At 42.3% G+C, this 23,299-nt stretch overlaps 1 protein-coding gene and 1 non-coding gene across 3 annotated transcripts in view; both read right to left on the reverse strand.

Annotated features, from left to right (window-relative positions):
- The window catches only part of THSD1 (thrombospondin type 1 domain containing 1), a 29,489-nt gene extending 6,937 nt beyond the window's left edge, over positions 1–22,552 (reverse strand). The window contains exons 1-3 of one of the 2 annotated variants that reach the window (XM_077752581.1): positions 21,778–22,552; positions 16,389–17,354; positions 6,229–6,387 (exon numbers count right to left, since the gene is read on the reverse strand). In XM_077752581.1, coding sequence (XP_077608707.1) covers positions 6,229–6,387; positions 16,389–17,354; positions 21,778–21,835 — 1,183 coding nt within the window. In that variant the 5' untranslated portion in view covers positions 21,836–22,552. The remainder of the gene's footprint in view (positions 1–6,228; positions 6,388–16,388; positions 17,355–21,777) is intronic. The other variant, XM_077752582.1, reaches the window with a different exon arrangement.
- TRNAQ-UUG (transfer RNA glutamine (anticodon UUG)) lies at positions 19,080–19,164 on the reverse strand. Its single transcript has one exon. It is a non-coding gene; the product is annotated as a tRNA-Gln (tRNA).
- Positions 22,553–23,299: the final 747 nt, after the last annotated feature.

A 23,299-nucleotide genomic window follows, 5' to 3' on the forward strand; every position in this document is an offset into this window, starting at 1 on the left:
CTGTGTGTCATGTCCATGACCCACCTTCCCACTGCTTCCCTCTGTCCTTCTGCTGCCGCCTACCATTGGGATAACCAAACTCCTCAGCATCCAGAAATTTTCCCTTTGCCTCCTTCCTTGCCTACCTGAGGACTGGCTTTCGTGCAGGGCACCGCTTCCCTGGCCCACCCTCTTGTGTAGAAGCTGTGATGCACACTTTGTTTATAAGCAAACAGGACCAGCAGCACGGGGTGCTCCTCATTATTTTCATTCCTGATTGCCATTTTCAAAATTCTACTTAAAAAAAAAATTCTCCACGCTGTACTTTTCATCTCCATGACTTATTTATTTTATAACTGTTAAGTGTGTACTACCTCTTAATCTTCTTTATTTTGCCCATCCACCCCACTCACCTCCTTCAGGCAACCACCAGTCTGTTCTGTGTTTAAGAATCTATTTTTCTTGTTTGTTTTGCTTTTCAGATTCCACAAATAAATGATATCAGGTGGTATTTGTCTTTCTCTGTCTGATTTACTTCCCCTAGCATAATACCCTCTAGAATCATCTACGCTGTTGCAAGTGGCAAGATCTCATCCTCTTTTACGGCTAAGTAATATTTGTGTGTGTGTGTGCGCGCGCGCACACGCGGGATTTGAATGTGTGGTTGTGAATACCACCTCTCCTTTATCCATTCCATCTATTGATGAGCACTTGGGTTGCTTCCATATTCTGGCTATTGTAAGTGATGCTGCAATAAACATAGGGTGCATATATGTTTTAGGATTAGTGTTCCTTTTCTTCGGTAAATTCTCAGCAGTGGAACTGCTAGATCATATCATATTTCTATTTTGAAGATCCTCCGTAGTATTTCTGCAGTAGCCGCATCAGTTTACATTTCTACCAACAGTGCATGAGGGTTCTCTTTTCTCCATATCCTCACCAACACTTGCTATTTCTTGTCTTTTTCATACTAGCCATTCTGTCTGCGGTGAGGTGGTATCTCATTGTGGTTTTTATTTGTATTTCCCTGATAATGAGTGATGCTGAGCATCTTCTCAAGGGTCTGTTGGCCATCTGTAGGTCTTCTTTGGAAAAATGTTTATTCATGACCTCCGCCCACTTTTTAATTGGATTCTTTGTTTTGTTTTTTTGGTGTCGAGTTGTATCAGTTCTTTATATTTTTTGGATATTGACCTCTTATCAGATATATCATTTGCAAATATCTTCTCCTATTCAGTAAGTTGCCCTTTTGTGTTGATGGTGTCCTCTGTTGTGCAGCAAGAGCTTTTTATTTGTAATCCCAATTGTTTACTTTTGCTTTTGTTTCCCTTGCCTGAGGATACATATCCATAAATACGCTACTAAGGGTGATATTCAAGGTGTCTTCTATTTTTCTGATGCCCCTGCCATCTACCCAGGCCATCGCCCTAACCCCCCTCAACACTGCCATTCTCCAGCCTCGTGGCTGCCGTCAGTCTCTAGCACCTGGGCCTCAGTCTTCCTCACCCTCCTACAGCTACGCCTAACTGGGCAACGTCAGTGCCCACCTGACGCATCATGCCTCACCACTGTTGGCAGCTGCTCCTCTTCTGAAATCTTAAATTTCATAGTCCACTTTCGAGCTGTATCTTCTCCTCTCACTCAGTCAATATTATTACACTGGTTTTTCAACCTCACTGCAATTTCTGATCCCCCAACTCATTCATGTATTTCCTCCCCACCTGCCAGCCAGCTCCTGGCCTCCCTTCTCTCCCTACACTCATGATCCATCACATAAACCATTCTCTTGCCAATAACCTCAATTCTCTGACCTTTAGTACTAAGCCAGACTCCTTTCCCTGATCTACAGCAAAAGTCCATCCCTCAGTAAACCAAAACATGTGAATTATCAACTGCTGCACCAAAGGACTGAGCAGTGGTAGAGAAAATAATGCACGTGTGAAGGCCAGTGCCTCTGCGTACTGACAGCCCCAACCTCGGCTGCCCACAGTATGGGCAGCATGGCTTCCTAAGCAACTAAACTCTTTCATTCCCTAAAAATTTCAGCACTCTCCTCACGTCCCCTACCAACCCTCCTCCTCAGAATGCCACTGATTCACACAAAAATAGGAGTTATCTGGAAAGTACACCCCTCCCACCCCTCCAGCTTCTTCTTCCCTAGAGACTTAGGAGCAGCCACACTTCTATTCATTTCTTTCTCTACGGAATTAGTGGGAGAAGTGTCTTCCTACAAAGTCAGGTCTGCCAAGTGCTCTCCAGGTCACCCTTCTCCAGGGGGACCAACCCTCTGTATCAGTTCTCTCCAGCTTCTCCCCTATGCAGCTCCATGCCAACATGCTTAAGCTCTCACTTTTAAAAGACCTTTCTAGAACCCTCTCACTACTGCCGCAACCATATCTTATTCCTTGTCTTCCCAGAAGAAAGCTTAAAGAAAGAAGAGTCTATATTTGCGGTCTTACTCCTTCTACATCATCATCTCTGACTCCTGCAATCTGCCTCCAGGATTCCCGTGAAATGGTTTCTGCTGAGGTCATTAATGATCTTTTAGCTAAATTCAAAAAAGTTTAGTCCTGATATTCCTTGACCTCTGCAGTATTGGCCACTTCCTAACACTTCCTGAAACTTTTTCTCTTCTTGGCTTCACCGATAGTACTCACTTCTTTAATTCAGAGAGAACATCAATTTTGGAACAAGGAGATCTAGATTCTCTCCTGGCTCCATTAGCTCTGCTCTCTCCACCAATGTCCCATCGACACCTTCACCTCCACATGCCCAAGACTCAACCTCTTTCCCCCAGAACATGTGCCTCATCCAATATATCCAATCTCAAGGAAATGGCACTACTGTCCATGAAGTTGCCAGTCCTAGAATCCTGGTTTTCATCCTTGATGCTTCAATCTCCATCACTTACCACATCCAGAGTCTTTGAGTCCTTCCTACCTCTGCCTCCTCACTGTCATCATTTCATTTTTCACCTGGGTTACTGGAAACCACTTAAAAAGCCTTGCTTCTGCTACTCTGACCCCTTCCAATGTATTCTCCACACTATAGCTAAGTGAACCCTCTGAAATACAGTCCAAACCTGGAAAATCCCTCAGAATCTGGCTCCTCCCTACCGTATGTCCAGCTTCATTTTTACCACCCCTTCTTGTCACACTCCAGATACATTAAACTATTTTCAGTTTTTTGGGTCTCTTAATGTGCCATCTTCTTTCATGTTTTCATCCACTGCTCCCTTTGCTAAATTCCCTTTCTTGCTTGGTTCACCTCAGACATACCTCCTCAACTCTCAAACTTTAACTCAAATATCACCACCTCCAAGAAAGGAGTTATTCCCTTTCTTAAGTGTTCTTAAGACATTTAAGTGTTTTTCAGTAACGCAGGTGAAAAATGAAATAATGACAGTGAGAAGGCAGAGGAAGGAAGGGCTCAAAGACTCTGGATGGGGTAAGTGATGGAGAGGGAAGCATCAAAGATGAAAACTAGGATTCTAGGACTGGTGACTTCATGGACAGTAGAGCCATTTCCTTGAGATCAGCATGGATTTTCACCCCTGAAAGCTTCCATAATAAGCTGTGGATACCTTTTTCATTGTAGGTTCTACACTGTACTGTATATTATTCCTGTTAGTGTGTCTGCTGAGCTACTATATCCTAAGTGCCTTCCAGATAGGAACATATCCATATACAGTAAAACCTTGGTTTGCAAGCATAGTGCATTCTGGAAACATGCTCATAATCCAAAGCACTTGTATATCAAAGCAAATTTCATGAACCATTGGCTCAGTTGTGATCATGTGACATTCAGCATCATGTACTACTCATATTGCAAGACATTGCTCATTTATCAAGTTAAAATTTATTAGAAATGTTTGCTTGCCTTGTGGAACACTCACAGAACAAATTACTTGCAATCTAAGATTTTACTGTATTCCCAACCCCAGTCACAGTAACTTACACAGAGTTGGTATTCAATAAATGCTAGAGTAATTCATTATTAAAAAGGTACGAGCAAAATGATCAATATCCCACCAGATGGAATGTGGGCATAATGGCAGTGGGTCCTCCCATTCTCATCTTTGAACAAGATGGTAAAATTAACATAGAACTTGACACAAAAGCATCCTTCAAAGCCAAACAAAACTAAACTCTCAACCCGTGAACATAGTTGAATGATGAAAGACTTGTTTTCTGACATCACTTCATTCATGTACAGTGGCTGCTTACGTCCATGGGGAGCAGCAATTCAATTGCACATCGTGGACCTCTATTTAGCTGTTATCTTTGACTGTGGCTGGCTCCCTTCAAAACCATCGCTGGAGAAAAACCCAAGAGCTGCTGACCTTATCCCTGTTTGTCTCATCTACTTCCCTCTTTCATTTGAAGTGAAGATTTCCTGATGCTAAGCAGCCCATGGACAGATCTTTACACTTCCAAGAAGTGTGAAATATCAACAGGAAGATGAACACTTGGAACAAATGATCATTTTTATCCTCATAAGCAGGTATCTGAGGACCTTTTTGCTAATTTATAATTTCTATTAGCAAATTTTCCAAAATTATAGTACAAATTTCTAGTTCCCATCCAATATTAAAGAGTTAGGACAAAAGAACATGAAATAATTCCATATATTCTCAAAACTAATTGCTTCCAGGTTGCTGATGCTTCCAGAAAGTGAGACTGGCCTGTGTAGAAAGGCAAGGTATTCAAGATAGGTAACTTAGAAGGGTCAGATCTAGTTCTCTGCTTTCTAGCTTTATGGTCTTCAGCAGGTCAGTTATCTTCTCTATGCTGCAGAGTCCCAACTAAGTGCGATAATGTATTTAAACTTCTGACACATAGCAGATAGTTAAGAAACCATTTATATTGTTGTCATTTCTAAAAGTACAGAAGAAACCTGGCAAATGATTTTAAATTCATTTGAGTTCGTCCATTCATTCCTTTATTATGGAACTCTAGATAGAATATCTTAATATGCCATCCCAGAATTGAGAGGAACAGGTATATTTGAAGGTAGTTATACTCAAGAAAGCTGTGAAAGTAAAGGGTACTTATAAAGAAAGAGTAGACATAGAATAGAACCTTAGAAAACAGTATGAAATATAACTGGAGAAAGGACAGATTCAGAGTGGGGCCAAGGGCTTATGAAAGAAGAGGGGCAGGCTGAGGGCTAGCAGAAGAGCCTAAGTCTGAGAAAAACCAGAAGAAAGAACATCCTCAGGATGCTGGAATAAAGGGAACAAGGCCTACAGCACTGGCTGGAAAAATGAGATGGCAAAAATGAATTTCCAAGGTCACAGGTGGGGACACTGGCCTAAGTGTTGCCAGGTGCCTGTGATATTTGCTATAAGATACGCTGAGATCCAAACACAGAAAAACATCTAACTCCTCCAGATCCCAAGGGACAAGGAATTGGGATGGTTTTCGAACCTGGAATTGGAGACTGGAAGAAGTCAGGACGTGACAGAAGGAATTTATCCAAAGGTCAACACCAAAGCAAAGGCTGCAAAATTAAATGGGAGGCTGTTTGTAGATCAGTAGGTGAGATGGTGTGTGGAAAGAACAGGACTGTTCTCACTGTAACCTGTAGCAAATGAATGGAATTCAACCCCGTAAACTGAAGCACAGCTAACTGAGCCCCGTCAGCGTTACATCTATAAAACATTCATCTCAAAGCTCACTGAACACCCACTAGTGCCTTCAAGATGCTGAGAAGATGACGGAAAGGCCAGTCTCTAGATGACGACAGGAAGAGATCTCCCCACCTTCTCCTCCCAAGGAGGGGTAGTAAAGAAGAAATGTAGGGCCATTCAGGGATAAGACAGGGTGATTTGACTCATTTTGACAAATAATGTGCTATAGGGTCCCCTCAGCCTTCTCTGGGATGATAAGAAGAAGCATGTTTTGAATGTTCTTCCACAAATTTGGCGGGGAGAAGTAAAGGATAAATAAGGAAACAAAAGCAAAACCAAAAACATCTTAGGAAGACACGATCATCCCTCCTATTTTTGTAGTTTTAAAAATGATTTCCTTGTCATTTCCCTCTCTTCCACAGTGTCACATTACCTGTCATCTCACGGGCCAGCTACTCCCAGCCGTAGAAAAACTAGTGAGTGCGGCCCTAGGAAAGCCAGCAGTAATGACAGAGGGTCAGCGTGCCCACCTCTGAAGTCAGGTTGGTGATTCTCAGGCAGGCCGAGGTGCAACAGCCCCTCTGGGGACAGATTCCCGAAGAGAGAAGAGTACCTACCAGCGCACTCCTCCAGGGAACACAGGGAGGTCTCCGAGGACATTCCAGGGCAGCCAGGTCTGGAGGGGAAGGAAGTCAGGCACACGCGGCGTCGCTCTCGGACACCGTCCCCGCACGTGGCACTACACTGGCTCCACGGCTGCCACAGTCCCCAAGTCTCTGCAAGGACAGTAGCCATGCTTTTAATGCTAGTTCATTTGAGAATCAGAATTTAACTGCACCCAAATGAAGCAGCAAACTCAAATCTCAGGCCCTGAAAAGTCAGTAAATAAAAATACCCCCGAAAATGTGGACAGCTGGCAAGGGTGTTTAACCACCCTTAAGACAAAGGAAAGCTGGATAACTTACAACATGTTAACCTTTTTGGAACTCATCAGAGAGCAAAGGTCACAGAGCAACTAAACGGCCTGAAATATAAGGAACGACAGGCTCCTCTAAGGAAGGAAAGGATGCAAACCTTGCTTCCCGAGGTAGATAGCAGGCCTCAGACAAGCTGGTGAAAAGAAGTCATCTAAACATGTAATGAACTGCCAGAAGCCTAGTGTGGGCCAGCAGGAGAAGGCAGAATCCCTGGGAGCCACACATCCACTTGTACCCACTTGCAGGTTCTTCATGGATCCCATCAACTGCTCACAAGAAGGACTGAAGGTAGACACAAGATCAGAGAATTCCTTCCTTTCAGTGGAGGCCTGAGGATGGAAGGCGTGGCGCCGTGGGAAGGACAAACTTCGCTGGATCCTCCTCCCCATCCACTCTACCAATAAAAGCCTCAGCCACTGGGGACAAAGCAGAAGCCCTGTCACTTTCAGGGCACCAGTTGAAACCCAGTGCTGCTAAGGAATGAAAAAAGGAGGAAATCCTTCACCCCTGGAGAGGAGCAGAAAATCTACTGGGGCTACACCATTAAAGAGCTTCCACCACTGGAGAGAGGCAAGATCAAGAAGGCCCCATGCCTGAGACTCGGGGGCACAGCATTTGCCTAAGACTAAGGATGAACTGGAATAAGAAAAAGCTCTCCAGCTCCATCACCCAAACCCTACCCTGCACCCGGCGAGCAATTTCCAAGTATCAATAACAACACACGGCTAGGGCAGGGGCAAGAGAGACAGACAGAAACCTCTCGTGTGCAGACTCCGACCTAAAGCCGAGGATGCAACAGAAGTGTGGAGAAAACCCCTTCGGCAGCCAACTCCTACCCTAACTGGAAAGTAACATCAGAAAATTCTGAACTCTACCATGTACTGAGGATGGCCATAGCGACCGCACAAACCCAAACACAGATCAAGTCCTTAGTGCACTGACCCAATCCCCACACGAAAGGCCTAGCAAAAACAGGATATGCCATTTCCCCCACATAAATACTATTTATTGTTGTCTACAGTTCTGAATAAGATGTGAAACTTTCAGGGCGCCTGGGTGGCTCAGTTGGTTAAGCATCTGACTTCGGCTCAGGTCATGATCTCACGGTTCGTGGGTTCAAGCCCCGCGTCGGGCTCTCTACTGACAGCCAGCTCAGAGCTGGCCCAGGTATTGGACTATCAGAGAGAGAAGTTAAAAGACTTTAGTGGGAAGGTAAACAAGATGAATAGATGAAAATTTTCACTAGAGAGTTGTAAACTAAGAAGAGGTAAATGGAATGCTAGAAATGAAAAACATGGTAACAAACATAAGAATGCCTTCTAGAATGCTCATAAGTAGACTTACTGAGGAAAGTAACAGTGAATCTAAACTGAGACACAAAGACTAAAAAGAGAGAGTGAATAAAACAGAATGGAATATCCCAGATCTGGGGGACAATATCAAATAATCTCTTGTTCATGTTATTAGAATCCCAGAAGAGAAAAAGAGAATCAAATAATGACCAAAAATTCTCCAAAATCAATGAAATATACTAAGCTCTATCCAAGATGTTCAGAAAACATTAGGCAGAACACAAAAAAGCAAAGAAACAACCAAAAAATTAGACACACCATATTTAAACTGAAAAAAAAAAACCCAAAAACAGAAAACTTTGAAGGCTGTGGGAGGAGGAGGGAATGTGGAAGGTAGAAACACATCGTATATGGAAGAATAAAGATGAGAAATACAGCAGACTTCTTGTCATGTAATCCAAGGATAATGAAGTAATATCTCTAAAGTAATGAAAGAAAAAAAAATACCAACTCAGAATTCTATATCCAGTTAAAATATATTCCAAAAATTAAGGAGAAATAGAGTTTTTAGACAAACAAAAATGAATAAAATTAATTACCAGCAGATCCCCACTACAAGAAAACCCTTCAGGGAGAAGAAATATGACACCAGGAAAAAAATTGTGTCTGTACAAAGAACTGAAAAGTGCTGGAAATGGCATTTATAAAGGTAAAAATAAAACTTTTTTTTTCTTATTTTTAAATGCTCTAAATATAATTGCTAAAGAATAATAGTATTATGTGTTCATAGCATATATAAAGTAAAATGTATGACAATCACATAAAGAATGGGAGTAATGAATTGGGAGTGTACTGTTAATAAGGTCCTTATGCTATATATGAAACAAAACATTATTACTCAAAGGTAGATCAAGAATAATTAAAGATATATATTGTAAACCCCAGGACAACCACTAAAAAACATTTTAAAGTGTAAACAGTAAACCAACAGTGTGGTTAAACTAACTCATAAAAATATTCAATTAATATTAAAGAAGGCAGAAATGAGGAAAAAGAAACAAAGAACAGAAGAAACAGATATTAAACTATCAAGATGACAGATCTTAATCTAACCATATAATGTTCACACTAATATAAATAGTCTAAACACACCTTTTTAAAAGATAGAGATTGTGAGATTGGGTTAAAAAGCACAACCCAACTATATGTTTCTTAAAAGAAACTCACCTTAATCATGAATTCAAAGAGATATATGCATTCCAATGTTTTCCTACAGCATTATTTATAATACCCAAGATATGGAAGTAACCACAGTGTCCACTGATAGATGAATGGATAAAGAAGATGTGGGGTAGGTACACACACACACAACGGAATATTACTCATCCACAATAAAGAATGAGACCTTGCCATCTGCGCCGACATGGATGGACCTACTGGGTATTACGCTAAATGAAATAAGTCAGAATGGGAAAAAGAAACACTACGATTTCACTCTTATGTGGAATCTAAAAAACAAATGAATAAACAAACAAAAGGAAGAATTAGGTGTATAAATACAGAAACTGATGGCTGCCAGAAGCAAAGGGGTGATGAGATGGGAAAAATGGATGAAGGGAAGTGGGAGATACAGGCTTCCAGGTATGAAATGGGTAAGTCACAGGAATAAAAGGCACAGAATAGAGAAAACGGTCAATGACATTGTAATAGCATCGTATGGTGACAAATGGTAGTCACACTTGTGTTGAGCACAGCATAACATATAGAGAAGTTGAGTCACTACGTTGTATGCCTGAAACTAAGTACCGTTGTGTGTCAACTATACTCAATTAAAAATTTTTTTAATAAAAAGCTCACTTTAAATATTAAATATGTAGATTAAATGTTAACAGCTGGGAGAAGTTATACCCATGAACATTCATTAACAGAAAATTGCTATTAATATCAGACAAGGTATACTGCAGAACAAAGAATACTACTAGGAATAAGTAGGGACATTATTACATAATGATAAAAGGGTCAATCTAGCAAGGAGTCTTAACAATCCTAAATGGGGGTACACCTAACACCAAAGCTTCAAAATACATACAAAATACTTCCAGAACAGTTTACTGACTGACATACGCGAGCATCTCTTCCAAGTATATATGCAATCACCGCCAGATAGAATAATTAAATAGTCTCCTATAAAAAATTATCCTAAGACCCTTCTGTGTCAGTACCCATCCAACCTCAAGACCCAGGTCATACCAACCTGAGGCACCAAAGCACCCTCGGCATAAAAGTCTTTCCTCATCCTTTATGAGCAAAAATTCAATACAGTCTAAGATACATAAAGCACTATAAAAACATAAGGAGAACACATAAGGCAAATACATTCTCAGGTAATCCAAGTGGTGCAATCTTTGAAATGAGTCATGGAATATGAGCTCTTTATAGTAATTAAAAGTCTCTGGGATTTTCACAAGAGTGAGAGCATTACAAACCACCATCCTGGACCGTCAACTGAGGTGTGGTAATTATGTTCCATCCAGAGGTCCAACTGAACACAATATTGGTTCTGTGTCTCCAGATCACACTACAGCTTCTTAAATGGAAAAACAAGAAGCCGGCTTCGTCCTTAAGCTACAGAGCTATTCAGACACTAAGCCCTTCATGCCTGCAAAGCTTTGGGACTCTTATAGTAAAATCTCTTTGAGTTAAAGTATGGTGATGTATTTTTGAAAAATCTACTGGGAATTCCACTACTGAGAAATCTAAACTGAAAATTAAGTCAATGCATAGTTTATCCTTCCCTTATGCTCATATTTAAGACCACAAAAGGTAGAATTACAAATGCTAATAATCTTTTTGTAAACTCTCATTTACTTTACATAAGTGTAATTTACTTAATATATAAAGTTATTTGTCAAACTACAAACAAAAATTCCACTAGTAGTGGCCAGGGGAAAAAAAAAATCAAAGTTTTAATAAAAGCACGAATCTTAATGTCAAAAATTTCATTTTGAAATGTTGTGTCCTTTTCCTTTGGAAGTAAAATCATGGCCCGTAGGACAATCAACAATAAAAAGTAAACATTTAGGCTACATCTTATGTCCTTTAATTTTAAGCCAAATTAATCATATGGGAACACAAGAAATCAATCAAGCAATTAACAAATTTAATCAGGCAAAATTTTTTTAATGCCTTAAGCAATTCTTTCTGTTCCCTGAAGATTTCTACCAATAACGTTGAGGGAAATACTAGGCAAAATGAAAAGTCATTAGATAAATGTAGTTCATGTTTTAGAAATAAAGAGCAAGATGACCAATATTTCACATACTCTTCATGAATGAAAGCTGTTTTGTTTTGTCCTGGCTAGGTGTCCATACATGCACTCACACTACATAACAAGCCTGTTTGGCCAGGATAAATACCTTTTAGGCTACTATAGAGGATATTAATTCTGAATGAGCATAATTTGTCTGGAAAAGGAAAAGGGAGATTTGTTTACACCCCTCAAGACTATCTGAAAGAATACAGCCCATGAAATATTCACAACTGGGAGACATTCTGCTCAAGAAACTAAAGAAACTAAACAAAACATGCTTATAAGAAAGTTCTCTAGAGGAGCCTGGGTGGCTCAGTCAGTTGAGCATCTAACTCTTGGTTTCAGCTCAGGTCAGGATCTCATGGTTTATGGGTTCAAGCCCCATACTGGGCTCACATCAGGCTCTGAGATGACAGCGCAAAGCCTTCTTGGGATTCTCTCTCTCCCTCTTTTTCTCTCTGCCCCTCTCCTGCTTGTGCTCTCTCGCTCTCTCCCCGAAAATAAATTTAAAAAAAGACATTAGCTTTAAAAGAAAGAAAGAAAGAAAAAGTTCCCTACACAAGAGATGCAGCAAAGGCACCTGGATAAGCAGTTCAGACTTTCTGTGCACAGAACAAGGCTCATTTATATTAGCCAAATCATGCTTGTGGATTCCAAAGGGGGTTATGGGTATTTCAAGAGGGGTGGACAGCACAAGATAAACCAGTGAGATGAGCAAATGGTATAACTTTTTCAATTTAAACACTTTATATTATTTAATATATGAATTGACAGTTGATTGTCTGGGAGGCAGTACAGAACATGGTAAAAGCCAGTCAATCACCAGTAGCAGCTAAGCCACTTAACCACCAACTGACCTTGGGCAAGTTACTTAATTTTGTGCTCCTATTTCTTCACCTATAAAACTGACAAAATTATAAGCCTAACTAATAGAGTTGTTATGAAGACTAAACAGGTTTAGTATTTATAAATCATTCAGAACAATGCCTAGTTACGAAGCAATCATTATATAAACATTAGCTTTATTATGTCAGATGATCACACATAGAATGTCAGATATTCTAAAGGATGTTCAGAAGGAATCCCCAAAGGAAGTGTTTCCTCTTGGAAGGATTTACAGATTCATTCACTTTTAAAGAACTACGGAGCATTAAAGTATCTAAAGGTCTACTTATATGAAGTTTTAAAGCTATATTTTCTGGTTTTAGGTAAACTGACTCACAAAGTGCACAAGTAGCTTAAAAAAGATTCTGGCAGAGAATTAATACGCAACCTGCAAACAGGAAGGAACTGAGAGTGTTGATAGTTCTGCTCTTGGTAAAAAGCTCTCGTTCAGTCGTTATGAAAGAAAAACAAGACCATTTAATCACAGAAATGAGAAGAGGGCCTAAAAATGTAAATCATCAAGGAGACTATTAAATATATACACTTTTTATTTATCAAAAAATAAGTTTAAAAAAAACTATGCGACTATGACTTCATATCTGGATTGGCCACATTTGCATTCAATTTTCACTTTAAGAAAACATGTATTGGGGGCGCCTGGGTGGCTTAGTCGGTTAAGCGGCCGACTTTCGCTTAGGTCATGATCTCGTGGTTCGTGGGTTCGAGCCCCGCGTCGGGCTCTGTGCTGACTGCCAGCTCAGAGCCTGGAGCCTGTTTTGGTCTGTGACTCCCTCTCTCTCTGACCCTCCCCTGCTCACGCTGTCTCTCTCTCTCTCTCTCTCTCTCTCCTAGAAATAAATAAAACATTAAAAAAAATTATTAAAAAAAAAGAGAACATGTATTGAACACCTATTAAAGTGCTAGGCATACTAAATGGGCCAAATAAATATCATAAATAGCTTCATGGCAGCACAAGGTGGCTTTTCCTACTAAATGAGCTTTCCCCATGAGGGTGATGGTGGGCATAAGGCTGAAGGCAGGGGGAGAAAGACACTGAAGAAATCATAACAGAAATGACCAGCGCCATGAAAGAGGAACGAAGGACGCTGTGCCAGCTTAAAGCAAGGCAATGTAGCTAGTTTGAGGTCAAGGAAGAGTAACCCAGGGGCGCCTGGGTGGCTTAGTCGGTTAAGTGTCCGACTTTCGCTTAGGTCATGATCTCGTGGTTNTGAAGGTAGGAGGAGGCTCCTGCCCAGGGATGGTGACTGTGGGTTGGGCAGCCTGGCCATTGAGGGCCCTGTGGACTCTCATCCTCATATCCAGTGAGGCGACTGACAGATTGATCTTAAGTAAGGGAATAGCATCCACACACCCGAATTTTAAATAATCCCCCTGGCTGCAGTGAGAGAATGAAGTGGACCGTGGAGGGAGCTGGAATGGTTTAGGAATCTGTTGCAGTTGGGGTGCCTGGGAGGCTCAGTCAGTTAAGCGTCTGACTTTGGCTCAGGTCATGATTTCACGTTTGTGGGTTCGAGCCCTGCATCGGGTTCTGTGCTGACAGCTCAGAGCCTGGAGCCTGTTTCAGATTCTCTGTCTCCTCTCTCTCTGCCCCTCCCCCATGAGTGCTCCGTCCCTCTTTCTCAAATATAAATAAAACCAAAAAAATAAAAAATAAAAAAAGGAATCTGTTGCAATAGGTCAGACAAGGGATGATAGAGATTTAAACCAAGTGGTACCAGCAGAGATGGGGAGACACTGAGTCAGACATGAGGAGACTTGGTGACTTATTATTTACAGGAGGTGAAGAGGAAGACTCCTGGGCTTCTGGTGTGAACAACAAAATGGGTGGTAGAGGCCTGTCCTGAGGAGCAGGTTTAGGGGGGAAGATGATGAGTCTACTTGTAGGAATGTTGCTTTTGAGATAGACGGGAGACCCGTGAGGGGTGACGGCTATGCAGCAGCACTTAAAGGCAGGGGAGGGACGCCAGGCTGGAGTCATTGGCATCAGGATGGTAATCACCTAGTGGGTGCATAAGGAGTAAACAGAGAGGATCTAGTAGAAGATGCAAAAGTCCAGGGGCGGCTGGGTGGCTCAGTCGGTTAAGTGTCTGACTTTGGCTTGGGTCATAATCTCATGGTTTGAGAGAGTCCCCCATCAGGCTCTCTGCTGACAGCTCAGAGCGGAGCCTGCTTCGGATTCTGTGTGAGCCTCTCTCTGCCCCTCCCCCACTCATGCTCGGTCTCTCTCAAAAATAAACAAACATAAACAAATATATATATATATAAAGATGCAGAAGTCCAATAGTTAATGGATGAGAACAGGTGGTAGAACTGGCAGATGAAGGCGGCCAGGAAGGAACAGCCCCGCAGGTGGGAGGTAAGCAAGGCAAGCGTGAGGTCACAGAATCAAGGTCAATGAAGACACAGACTGCAGAGCATCCCCTGGGTTTTGGGACCTTGGAAGTCATCTGCTGGCTGCTTTGGTGAGAGCACTTTCAGGGGAGGGGTGTGGCTTAGACGTGGGCTGAAAAGTGAACGTGAGGTGAGGAAATCCACTGCAGTGTATAGCTGACTTTCTCAAGAACCTGGGCTATAAAAAGAAGAGGAGAGAGAGACGGTATCATGTGGGGGAGAACCAGGGGATGAGGGGTGATGTTTGCTGTGTTTTTAGATAAGAGAATTAAGTATATTTCAAAGCTGATGGGGATGAGTCTGTCAAGGGACAGTTAGAGACAGAAGGAGAAGGGATAAGGATCAGCAGAGGATTCCTGACACGAGCGAAGGGACTGGGGTCCACAGCAGACAGGAAGGTTGACCTCACATTGGAGGAGTGACACTTCTTCCACGGTGGTGACAAAGGCGGACCGATGGCTGCAGGCACACGGATGTTTTAGTGGGAGGGTGAGGTGGCTTGTATCGGATGGCTGCCAGCTGCCCTGTGTGGCGGGAGAGGAACTCAGCTCTGAGAGTCAGCCACGGGGCAGGGGTTGAGGTCTGAGGATGGCTGTTCTGGAGGAGAGCAGCGCTGGCCAGGGGAGCGTGGTGGGCCCGGCTGAGGAGGGAGGTGTAACCCACTCACCGTGCCCGTGTGCCCGTGCGTGACCCTCTCACGCAGCCTGCGTGCCCGGTGGGCAGCCAGCAGGCTGCTGGATTCGTGTATTAGAAGGATAACAGGGCACAGGAGTTTAGGGTACTGGTAGAGAGAGATGAACGGGGCCTGGGAATCTAGGCTGGACAGAGAGGTAAGTGCAAGCAGAGAACTGNAATGGGCTTCTAAGGAGAGAAAGTGGGTGAATTTGGAGCAAGAAACCCTTCAGGTTTCAAGGGCAGTCAGAGGCTTGGGCCGTCAGGGTGCGCGGGGCTTAGCAGGGATGACGATGTTTGCAAACCAGACAATCCTTGCCAGATGATTCTCTCGCCAAGACCAGGCCTGCACCCAGGAGAAGGAAAAGGAACGCAAAGAGGAGCGTGGGGCATGCACAGAATTGTAATCACCCCACTTCTTTGTGATTAGGTAGGGCACGATGCAAAGAATTTAGAATCTGAACTTTGGGGAAATCTTGCTTTGAAATCTCACTTCTACAGAAACGCATTCCTGCAAACGAAGGATGTAATGGGAAAGAGACATGATCAGTTAGAGGAAGCCAGAAGTTAACTACATACAATTTGGGATTTAGCCTTGAATTCTGCTCATACTTGCCGTGGACCTGCCGCATGATGGAATAATACAACTTTGTAAAATACAGTATCGCAGCGGCTGAGGTTTAGTGGGAGCACTTGCTCCCTATATGTCAGGCACGATGCCGAGAACCGTGCACACGTATTTCCCTGGATTCTCACAACTCTCTGAGGCAGAACCCATCTATCCCTGTTTGACTAATGGGGAAACTGAGACCTAGAGAAGTAAGCGGGAAGCTTGGTTTGCTTATCATTACTCCTAGTTTTTCAGATAAAGAAGGGCAATGCCATGTGGGACATTATGAGGAGTGAACTATAACAAGGGTGGTACACCTAAATTCAGAGTAATAACTTTGACTGCATGAGGGCATCAGGTGCATTAAAACCTTTTTTTAAATCTCAATACCAACCCTGGGCACCTGGGTGGCTCAGTCAGTTAAGCAACAGACTTCATCTCAGGTCATGACCTTGCGGTTTGTGAGTTCGAGCCCCACATCGGGGCTGAAAGTGCAGAGCCTGCCTGGGACTTTCTCTCCCTGCCCTTCCACCACTTGCGCTCACGTGCTCTCTCTCGTGCTCGCTCGTGCTCTCTCAGAATAAATAGGTAAACTTAAAAATAAAATCTTGATACCAACCTATGTTTCTCTGAATTAGCATGCACTCCCTCTCCTTTGTGGAAAAATGGTTTCTGCTTGAAACGCCAAAGTCAAAGCAGTATTTATTCCTCCCCATGTCAAACAAAGTGCAGTTGAATACTGTTCTCCTCTCTCCCAAGGTCAGGCTGTTTTCAGCCAGCTGAATGGTCCTTTCCCCGGGGCGTCTGGGGGCCTCCTTGAAGACCCCGATCACACCCTGGACGAAGACACACGGCGGAGGCAGCACCGTCACCTCCACCGCCGACTCGCACATGAGTTCTGGCACCGTCACCAGTTTGTATCCAAATTTCTGAGCCAGGTCAATGGGCCCCGTGGAGGTAATGACGGAGTCTTGGCCAAGCAGCTTCAGCACCACAGTGACGTAGGCTTCCGGCCCCACGGGCGCACAGTCAAACTCAACCCACTGACCTTGAGAGAGCTGTGTCGTCCTGCTAGTTCTTATCTCCAGCGGCTGTCCTGGACTTGTTCTTGCCTCAGGAAGACTGTTGGTGAAGATGACATCCACCAAGATGTCGGGCTGGTCCGCAGGGAATGAGCACAGGGGTTGACTGGTAAAAAGGCCCACCTGGAAGGTGCCTTCTGCTGCCTCGGATGTCCTATTCAAGTCAACGTGAAAGACAGGCCATTCCACCTTGAGAAAGGCACTTTGCTCCCCCAGGCGGACTGGAGTGCTGTTCTGTGCTGCTTCTGGCGTCATGGTGAACCAGTAGTCTCCCGCCTCCTTGAAGTAGAAGCATTCAAACTCCAGTGTTCCCCGTGACTGGTTGGTCAGGAGGTATTTGGTGGTAACAGTCTGGTTGGTGCTGGTCTCCAACAACAGAACAGACACATTCCTCAGCGTCCCGTTGGCACCACTGAAATACTGGAAATCCACCGATACTGTGCTGTTGCTTAGTGCTACATGGCCAGGCTTTCCCAGGAGGAGATATTCAGCTTCTGCAAGAACTGAAATGAAATGGTAGGAACTGCTTTTACAAAGGGATCTTTGAGTGGCACTATTGGTGACATCAAAGAAAACAGCACTTGATACATAAGAGAAGTTTGACACTCAGCCAAAGAGGATGTAAAATGATGCCGAGTGCCGATTCTGTTAGTCGGACACTGCCCTGTTTTCATTCGACAGTGGCTCTGTGCTTTCATCTTCATCTTTCTTGGTTAAGTTTAAAACAGGGAATCAGTGATAAAAACCCCAAATTCACCACGTTCAACAAAGTAACACACATGCAATGAAAGTCTGTAAAACAAGAATGACAATTGATAATTCTTAAGATGTAAACCCCATATTTTCCTTTTCTCATTTTAATCTGTTAAAAAGAAAAAAAAAAAAAGCCCCAGACGGAGACATTTGCCCCCCAGGATGGCAAACTCAGCCTTCATAGTTTCAACCTATCCCTGGGAATGAGATCCTGCCATAGTCAATCTGAAATTTCCTGCACTAGTGAGGTTACCTCCATGATTAAAAAAACAACAAAATTCCCCCCAAAAAATCCACTAAAGACACCCAACCCCCCATTCCCCCCAAAAAAGACATCCTGGCCTGAAACAATCCTTTCTGTTCTTTTGCTAATAACTTCTTGCCCCACCCTCCTTCCCATAAAAACCTTCCATTTTGTGCAACTCTCTGGATCATCTCTACTTGCTAGATGGGGTGCTGCCTGATTCATGAATTGCTTTATAAAGCAATTAGCTCTTTGAATTGACTCAGTTGAGCTTTTTGTGGTTTTGTTTGTTTTAATAAATCATGGTCTGGTGTTTAGGTATTTGGGGGAAATGGATAAACAGTAAAGTGAGAAAACTTGACTTATGTGACGCGATACAGACTGCTCTGGATGACTTAAAATGGAAGACCTAAATATACTTCAAAGTTATCTGCTGATATTCAAGCCAAGTTCTTAGGCATTTTCACCAGTAAGGGAACTGGTGGCCTTGGTTTGTATGAAGCAGAAATTTTTAGATGAATAAGAAATGCTGACACTTGATTCTGCGCCGGTCACCCAAGGGATAGAGTGAATGTTTACGAAACGGCCAGGCTTCTCGGCAATTTTAATGACCTCATAGTAACCACTGCTAGCCTAGGTGTGATGGATGACTGCTGGCCCACAAGTATCACTCAGTTCAGATCAATCATATCTTTTGAAAAAGAAACCCATCAGAGCAGCTGAAGTAAAGAGTGGAAAAAACAGAGACACACAGGAATCCTTGTTTCTATTTTGAATCCTATCCAAATACATATCAAAGGAGACAGCATTTGGCAATGCAACAATGAGCTGGCCCATGGCTAGGGAAAGAAACAATCCTAGATTTAAGGCGCTGCGGGGTTCTTTTGGCTTGAAAAATATCATGTGTAAGCATGAACTTATTATTCTTATTATGATTATCTTGTACATACATAAAATATACATAGCATACCATACATACCATAGATATGTCCAAAGGGCATCAAGGTGTTATTTGGGATGGCGGACTTTAAATATACCCTTACATGTATTCAGTTAATGATCATTAGAATCAGCACCTGAATCTACTGGCACATAGAGGTTTTTATTTATTTATTTTTTAATGTTTTATTTATTTCGTAAAGAGAGAGACAGCATGAGCAGAGGAGGGTCAGAGAGAGGGAGACACAGAATGTGAAACAGGCTCCAGGCTCTGAGCTGGCTGTCAGCACAGAGCCCGACGTGGGGCTCGAACCCACGAACTGTGAGATCATGACCTGAGCCAAAGTCAGATGCTCAACCGACTGAGCCACCCAGGCGCCCCACATAGAGGTTTTTAAAAGTTTTTTAAATGTGTATTTACTTATTTTTGAGAGAGAAAGAGAGAACAAGCAGGGGAGGGGCAGAGAGAGAGGGAGCCACAAAATCCAAAGTGGGCTCCAGGCTCCGAGCTGTCAGCACAGAGCCCTATGAAGAGCTTGAACCCATGAGCTGTGAGCTCAGGATCTGAGCCACCCAGGTGCCCCTGCTTTTCTTTTTTTAAACAGCTCAGTGCTTTACACAATTTTTTTTTTAATTTTTAATGTTTATTTTTGAGACAGAGAGAGAACAACTGGGGGAGGGGCAGAGAGAGAGGGAGACACAGAATCCAAAACAGGCTCCAGGCTCTGAGCTGTCAGCACAGAGCCCGACGTGGGGCTCGAACTCACAGACTGGGAGATCTTGACCCGAGCTGAAGTCTGTGCTTAACAGACTGAGCCACCCAGGCGCCCCGCTTTACACAATTCTTATGTAAGATGAGATGAAATCAAGTATATAAACTTGGGTAGACTGGAATGCTTGATCAACACTTGTTTGAAAATCATAATAGAATGAAGTTCTTTTTTCCCTTTAGTCAAAACGTAAGTCATGGCTGAATATGGCAGATGATTCTGAGGCAGCTGTGTCCGGTTCGGAGCCCACCCAGTACCTATTTGTAAACTGGTGGTTAAGGAGAAGGAATTAAGATGGAGGAAGGAGTTAAGACTGAGAACAAAGGTCAGATTAATTTGAATCTCCTGGGGCAGGATAGTTTTTGATGCATTTCAAGATTAAGATCGCACAGAACTTAGGTTAACTAACAAAAGCCTATCATCCCATGTTAGGGACTGTCAACCAGGCAAATCAGACTCTGATTTGATGAGCATCCAATAAATTAAAAAGACACACAGGCCCAGTCAGTGGTAGAGAAAAAAGATACAATTGATGGGTTCCAGTAGCCCACAGAGCAGGTGTGTATTAGGAGAGAACTTGCTACTTTACTATAGAATTCTTGTTTTCATAGACAAGGCTACATCCTCATTTAGAAAATTACAAGTGAACTGTACCACATTCTGGCTACCACAGTATAGTTTTCTCTATTCTTTTAGTTCACCTCTCCCCATTCCTTTGTTGTATTTAAAGTAACTGGTATCTCAACATAAGCATGTTGCATTAAAAAAAACTGGTAATGGTATATTTTGATCAATATCAAATGGAGAGGGGGAAAAAACCCAGTTCTAGAAAAATACTTCCTTTTCCACTAGCAGCATGAGTACTCAACTTCTATGCTCTATTTTATGCTCATTGAACTTCTATTCTTATATTCCTGTAAGATATTTACTCTCAACAATGACAAACATCCTTCAGACTTTTTTACGAATGGAACATTCTGATGTCTTTATCATTACAAAATCAAGGACATTTTTGTAATTTTTTGTATGAGGCTGTTCTACGTAGAGTGATAGTGATTTTAAGTAGGGATGAATAACATTAACATAACTGAGTCCCAGACTGGTTTTTAGCAAATCAAGCATCTTCTTGTTTAAATAAAATTCTTCAACAGAAAAGGCCGAGGAAGGCAATTCACTGGACAAAAAGAACAGTCCACACTCTGGTCCAGTTATGTGTATGTGTCACTGATACTACACAAGCCATGGCCCCTTGGATCATATTTCTTCATCAATTTGAAAACAAGTTCCATTCTTATACCATCAACTGCTTACGTGCCTATGAAATATTTGGAAATCATCGAAAGGAGTATTATATTGTTGAATCTGTTGGTTCTGTAGCTGCATAAAACTCTCTGAGTAATGAAGTCAATTTTCAGTTGAAACAAAGCGAATAAAGAAAAGTAACAGTAATCACCCACTCTAAGCTCAGCCAAGGTGTTTCACCTTTCTTATTGTATCATCACAACACTCCCGTAACGTCAACTAGAAATGTGTCTAAGGCAAGCAACTGGCAAGGACTGAACTGTAAACTGGCTCAAAAAAATATTCTAACAGCAAAACTCTCCTGTAAAGTGAAATCTAATGGAGAATCCCAATTAAAATCAAAACAAATGAACATCATCATTTCATGTGTGTCTGAGTAGAATTTCCTTGCATAATACTGAACTACCAGGGAATCAAAGAGAACTCAACAGATCTGTCTCCAATTTGTTTAAATGAAAATGGGGGACACCTGGGTGGCTCAGTTGGTTAAGCAGCCGATTTGGGATCAGGTCATGATCTCACAGTTTGTGGGTTTGAGCCCCATGTAGGGCTCTGAGTTGAGAGCTCAGAGTCTGGAGCCTGCATCTTTCTCTGCCCCCACCCCTGCACATGCTCTCTCTGTCTCTGTCTCTCTCAAAAATAAATAAGCATTAAAAATTTTTAAAAAAATAAATGAAAATGCCTTCTTTTTTATTCTCATTTTAAAGGCTTAAAAACATATTTAAAGGGAAATCTGAATCCATATTACAGAACCTTAAGAGAACCCAGGGTTACAAGGATTCAGTTAAAAGGGTACTGTGCTCTAGACCCTGCCCCGCCTCCCTCATGCAGGGTCGTCAACATCCATGCATTTATAAACCCCACGTTTATGTTTCTTCACTGACACCGACAGCATGACGTATACTTAATAATACTCACCATAGTCACAAAGTACCACCAAGAGTAGATTTGAAAAGTCTTTCAACATTTGTTTCATTCTGATCAGCAAAATCCCAGGTCTTTGGTCTCCTCATGTCCTTTCTCACATCCAAACCGTGACTTTTTTTGGTTCAAAAACACCTGAAATTAGAATCTCAAAACATGATGCCTCTGTTCAACATGATTAAAACAGTAATCATGAAATGGCAAAACCATTCTGAGAAGTCAGACTTCATAGGTGAAAATAGGGAGGACACTAATTTTCCTGGGGAAATGATTTGTGATTACCCATGCTCCTTTTGTTCATTACAGCTCACCTGTTAAGTACATTCAGGTATGCCCAACGCCAAGATGATCTTTGCAAAACATTAAGTCTCTTATCTTTCCAACACATGCTTAAGTGGAGAGTTTATGTGCTGAATTTCATCAAAGCTAAGGGCCAGTCTGGATAATACACTTTCACCTATTTATCTGTTTGGCGTTTCACACCAACCAATTTGCTAACATTTTGCCAAAGTTTCATCTTGCACTGTGCTGCGTAGACCAGGCTCGCTTCTCCAAGCGGACTTGCAACCACAGTCTTTTCCGCACAGGTGGCATGTTATCTGGGTTGCTTCATTTCTGAATGCCTAGGAGCGACATCAAAACTACCAAGGCTTTAAAAAAGATACTCAGAGTACTGCAATTAAATATGAACTCCAGGTGACACTGACTTTCCTTGTTTAGGGTACTCTAAAGAGAAAACAGATAAATAACAATTATCATCTTCTGTCAGTTTTCCAATACTTATTGCTGTCAGTATGCATCAGGAGAAGGGTGATTTCATGCAGCAATCTTGCCAGACCACTTAGGAGGGTAGGAAAGACCTTGGTGGCCTGCGCTGCAGAATGATTTGTGAGAGGAGGCACTTACTTTGATATAAATAGATTAGACTGCAGAGTAAGATTCAGGGCACTTGTCAGTTTTTTTCATACTAGAATCTACTAAACTATGGGCTATTAAACATAATCAACTAAGTCTTTTCTTAATGTTTACATTCCCCCATTATCTACAGTTAATATATTTTAGTAATATACTATATTCCAAATTTATATGTTACATCGCTTCAGAAAAGACAGGAATTAATGGACTTAAAAGGCCCATTGAAATAATAAAAAAATTCAACAGGAAAAAAAGAGCCTGATTTGTCTCTATTAGCTTTCTTTCAGTAGGAGTTGGTTGAACAAAGGAAACACTGTACTTCCTCAAAGGGAAGCAGAGATTTGAAGTGTAATTAGGCAGATGTTTATGGGTCACTCCCCTCCCCAACATAAAAAGAAAATTCCATTTAGGGGCACCTGGGTGGCTCAGTTGGTTAAGCGTCTCTGGCTCTCGGTTTCCACTCAGGTCGAGACCTCACGGTTTGTGAGTTCGAGCCCTGCATCAGGCTCTGCGCTGGCAGTGCAGAGCCTGCTTGGGCATTTCTCTCTCTGCCCCTGCTCCACTCACTCTTTGTGTCTCTCAAAATAAACACACTTAAAAA

The sequence above is a fragment of the Crocuta crocuta genome, unplaced genomic scaffold (assembly GCF_008692635.1).
Source record: "Crocuta crocuta isolate KB4526 unplaced genomic scaffold, BGI_CrCroc_1.0 scaffold190, whole genome shotgun sequence".
Classification (NCBI taxonomy): Eukaryota; Metazoa; Chordata; class Mammalia; order Carnivora; family Hyaenidae; genus Crocuta; species Crocuta crocuta.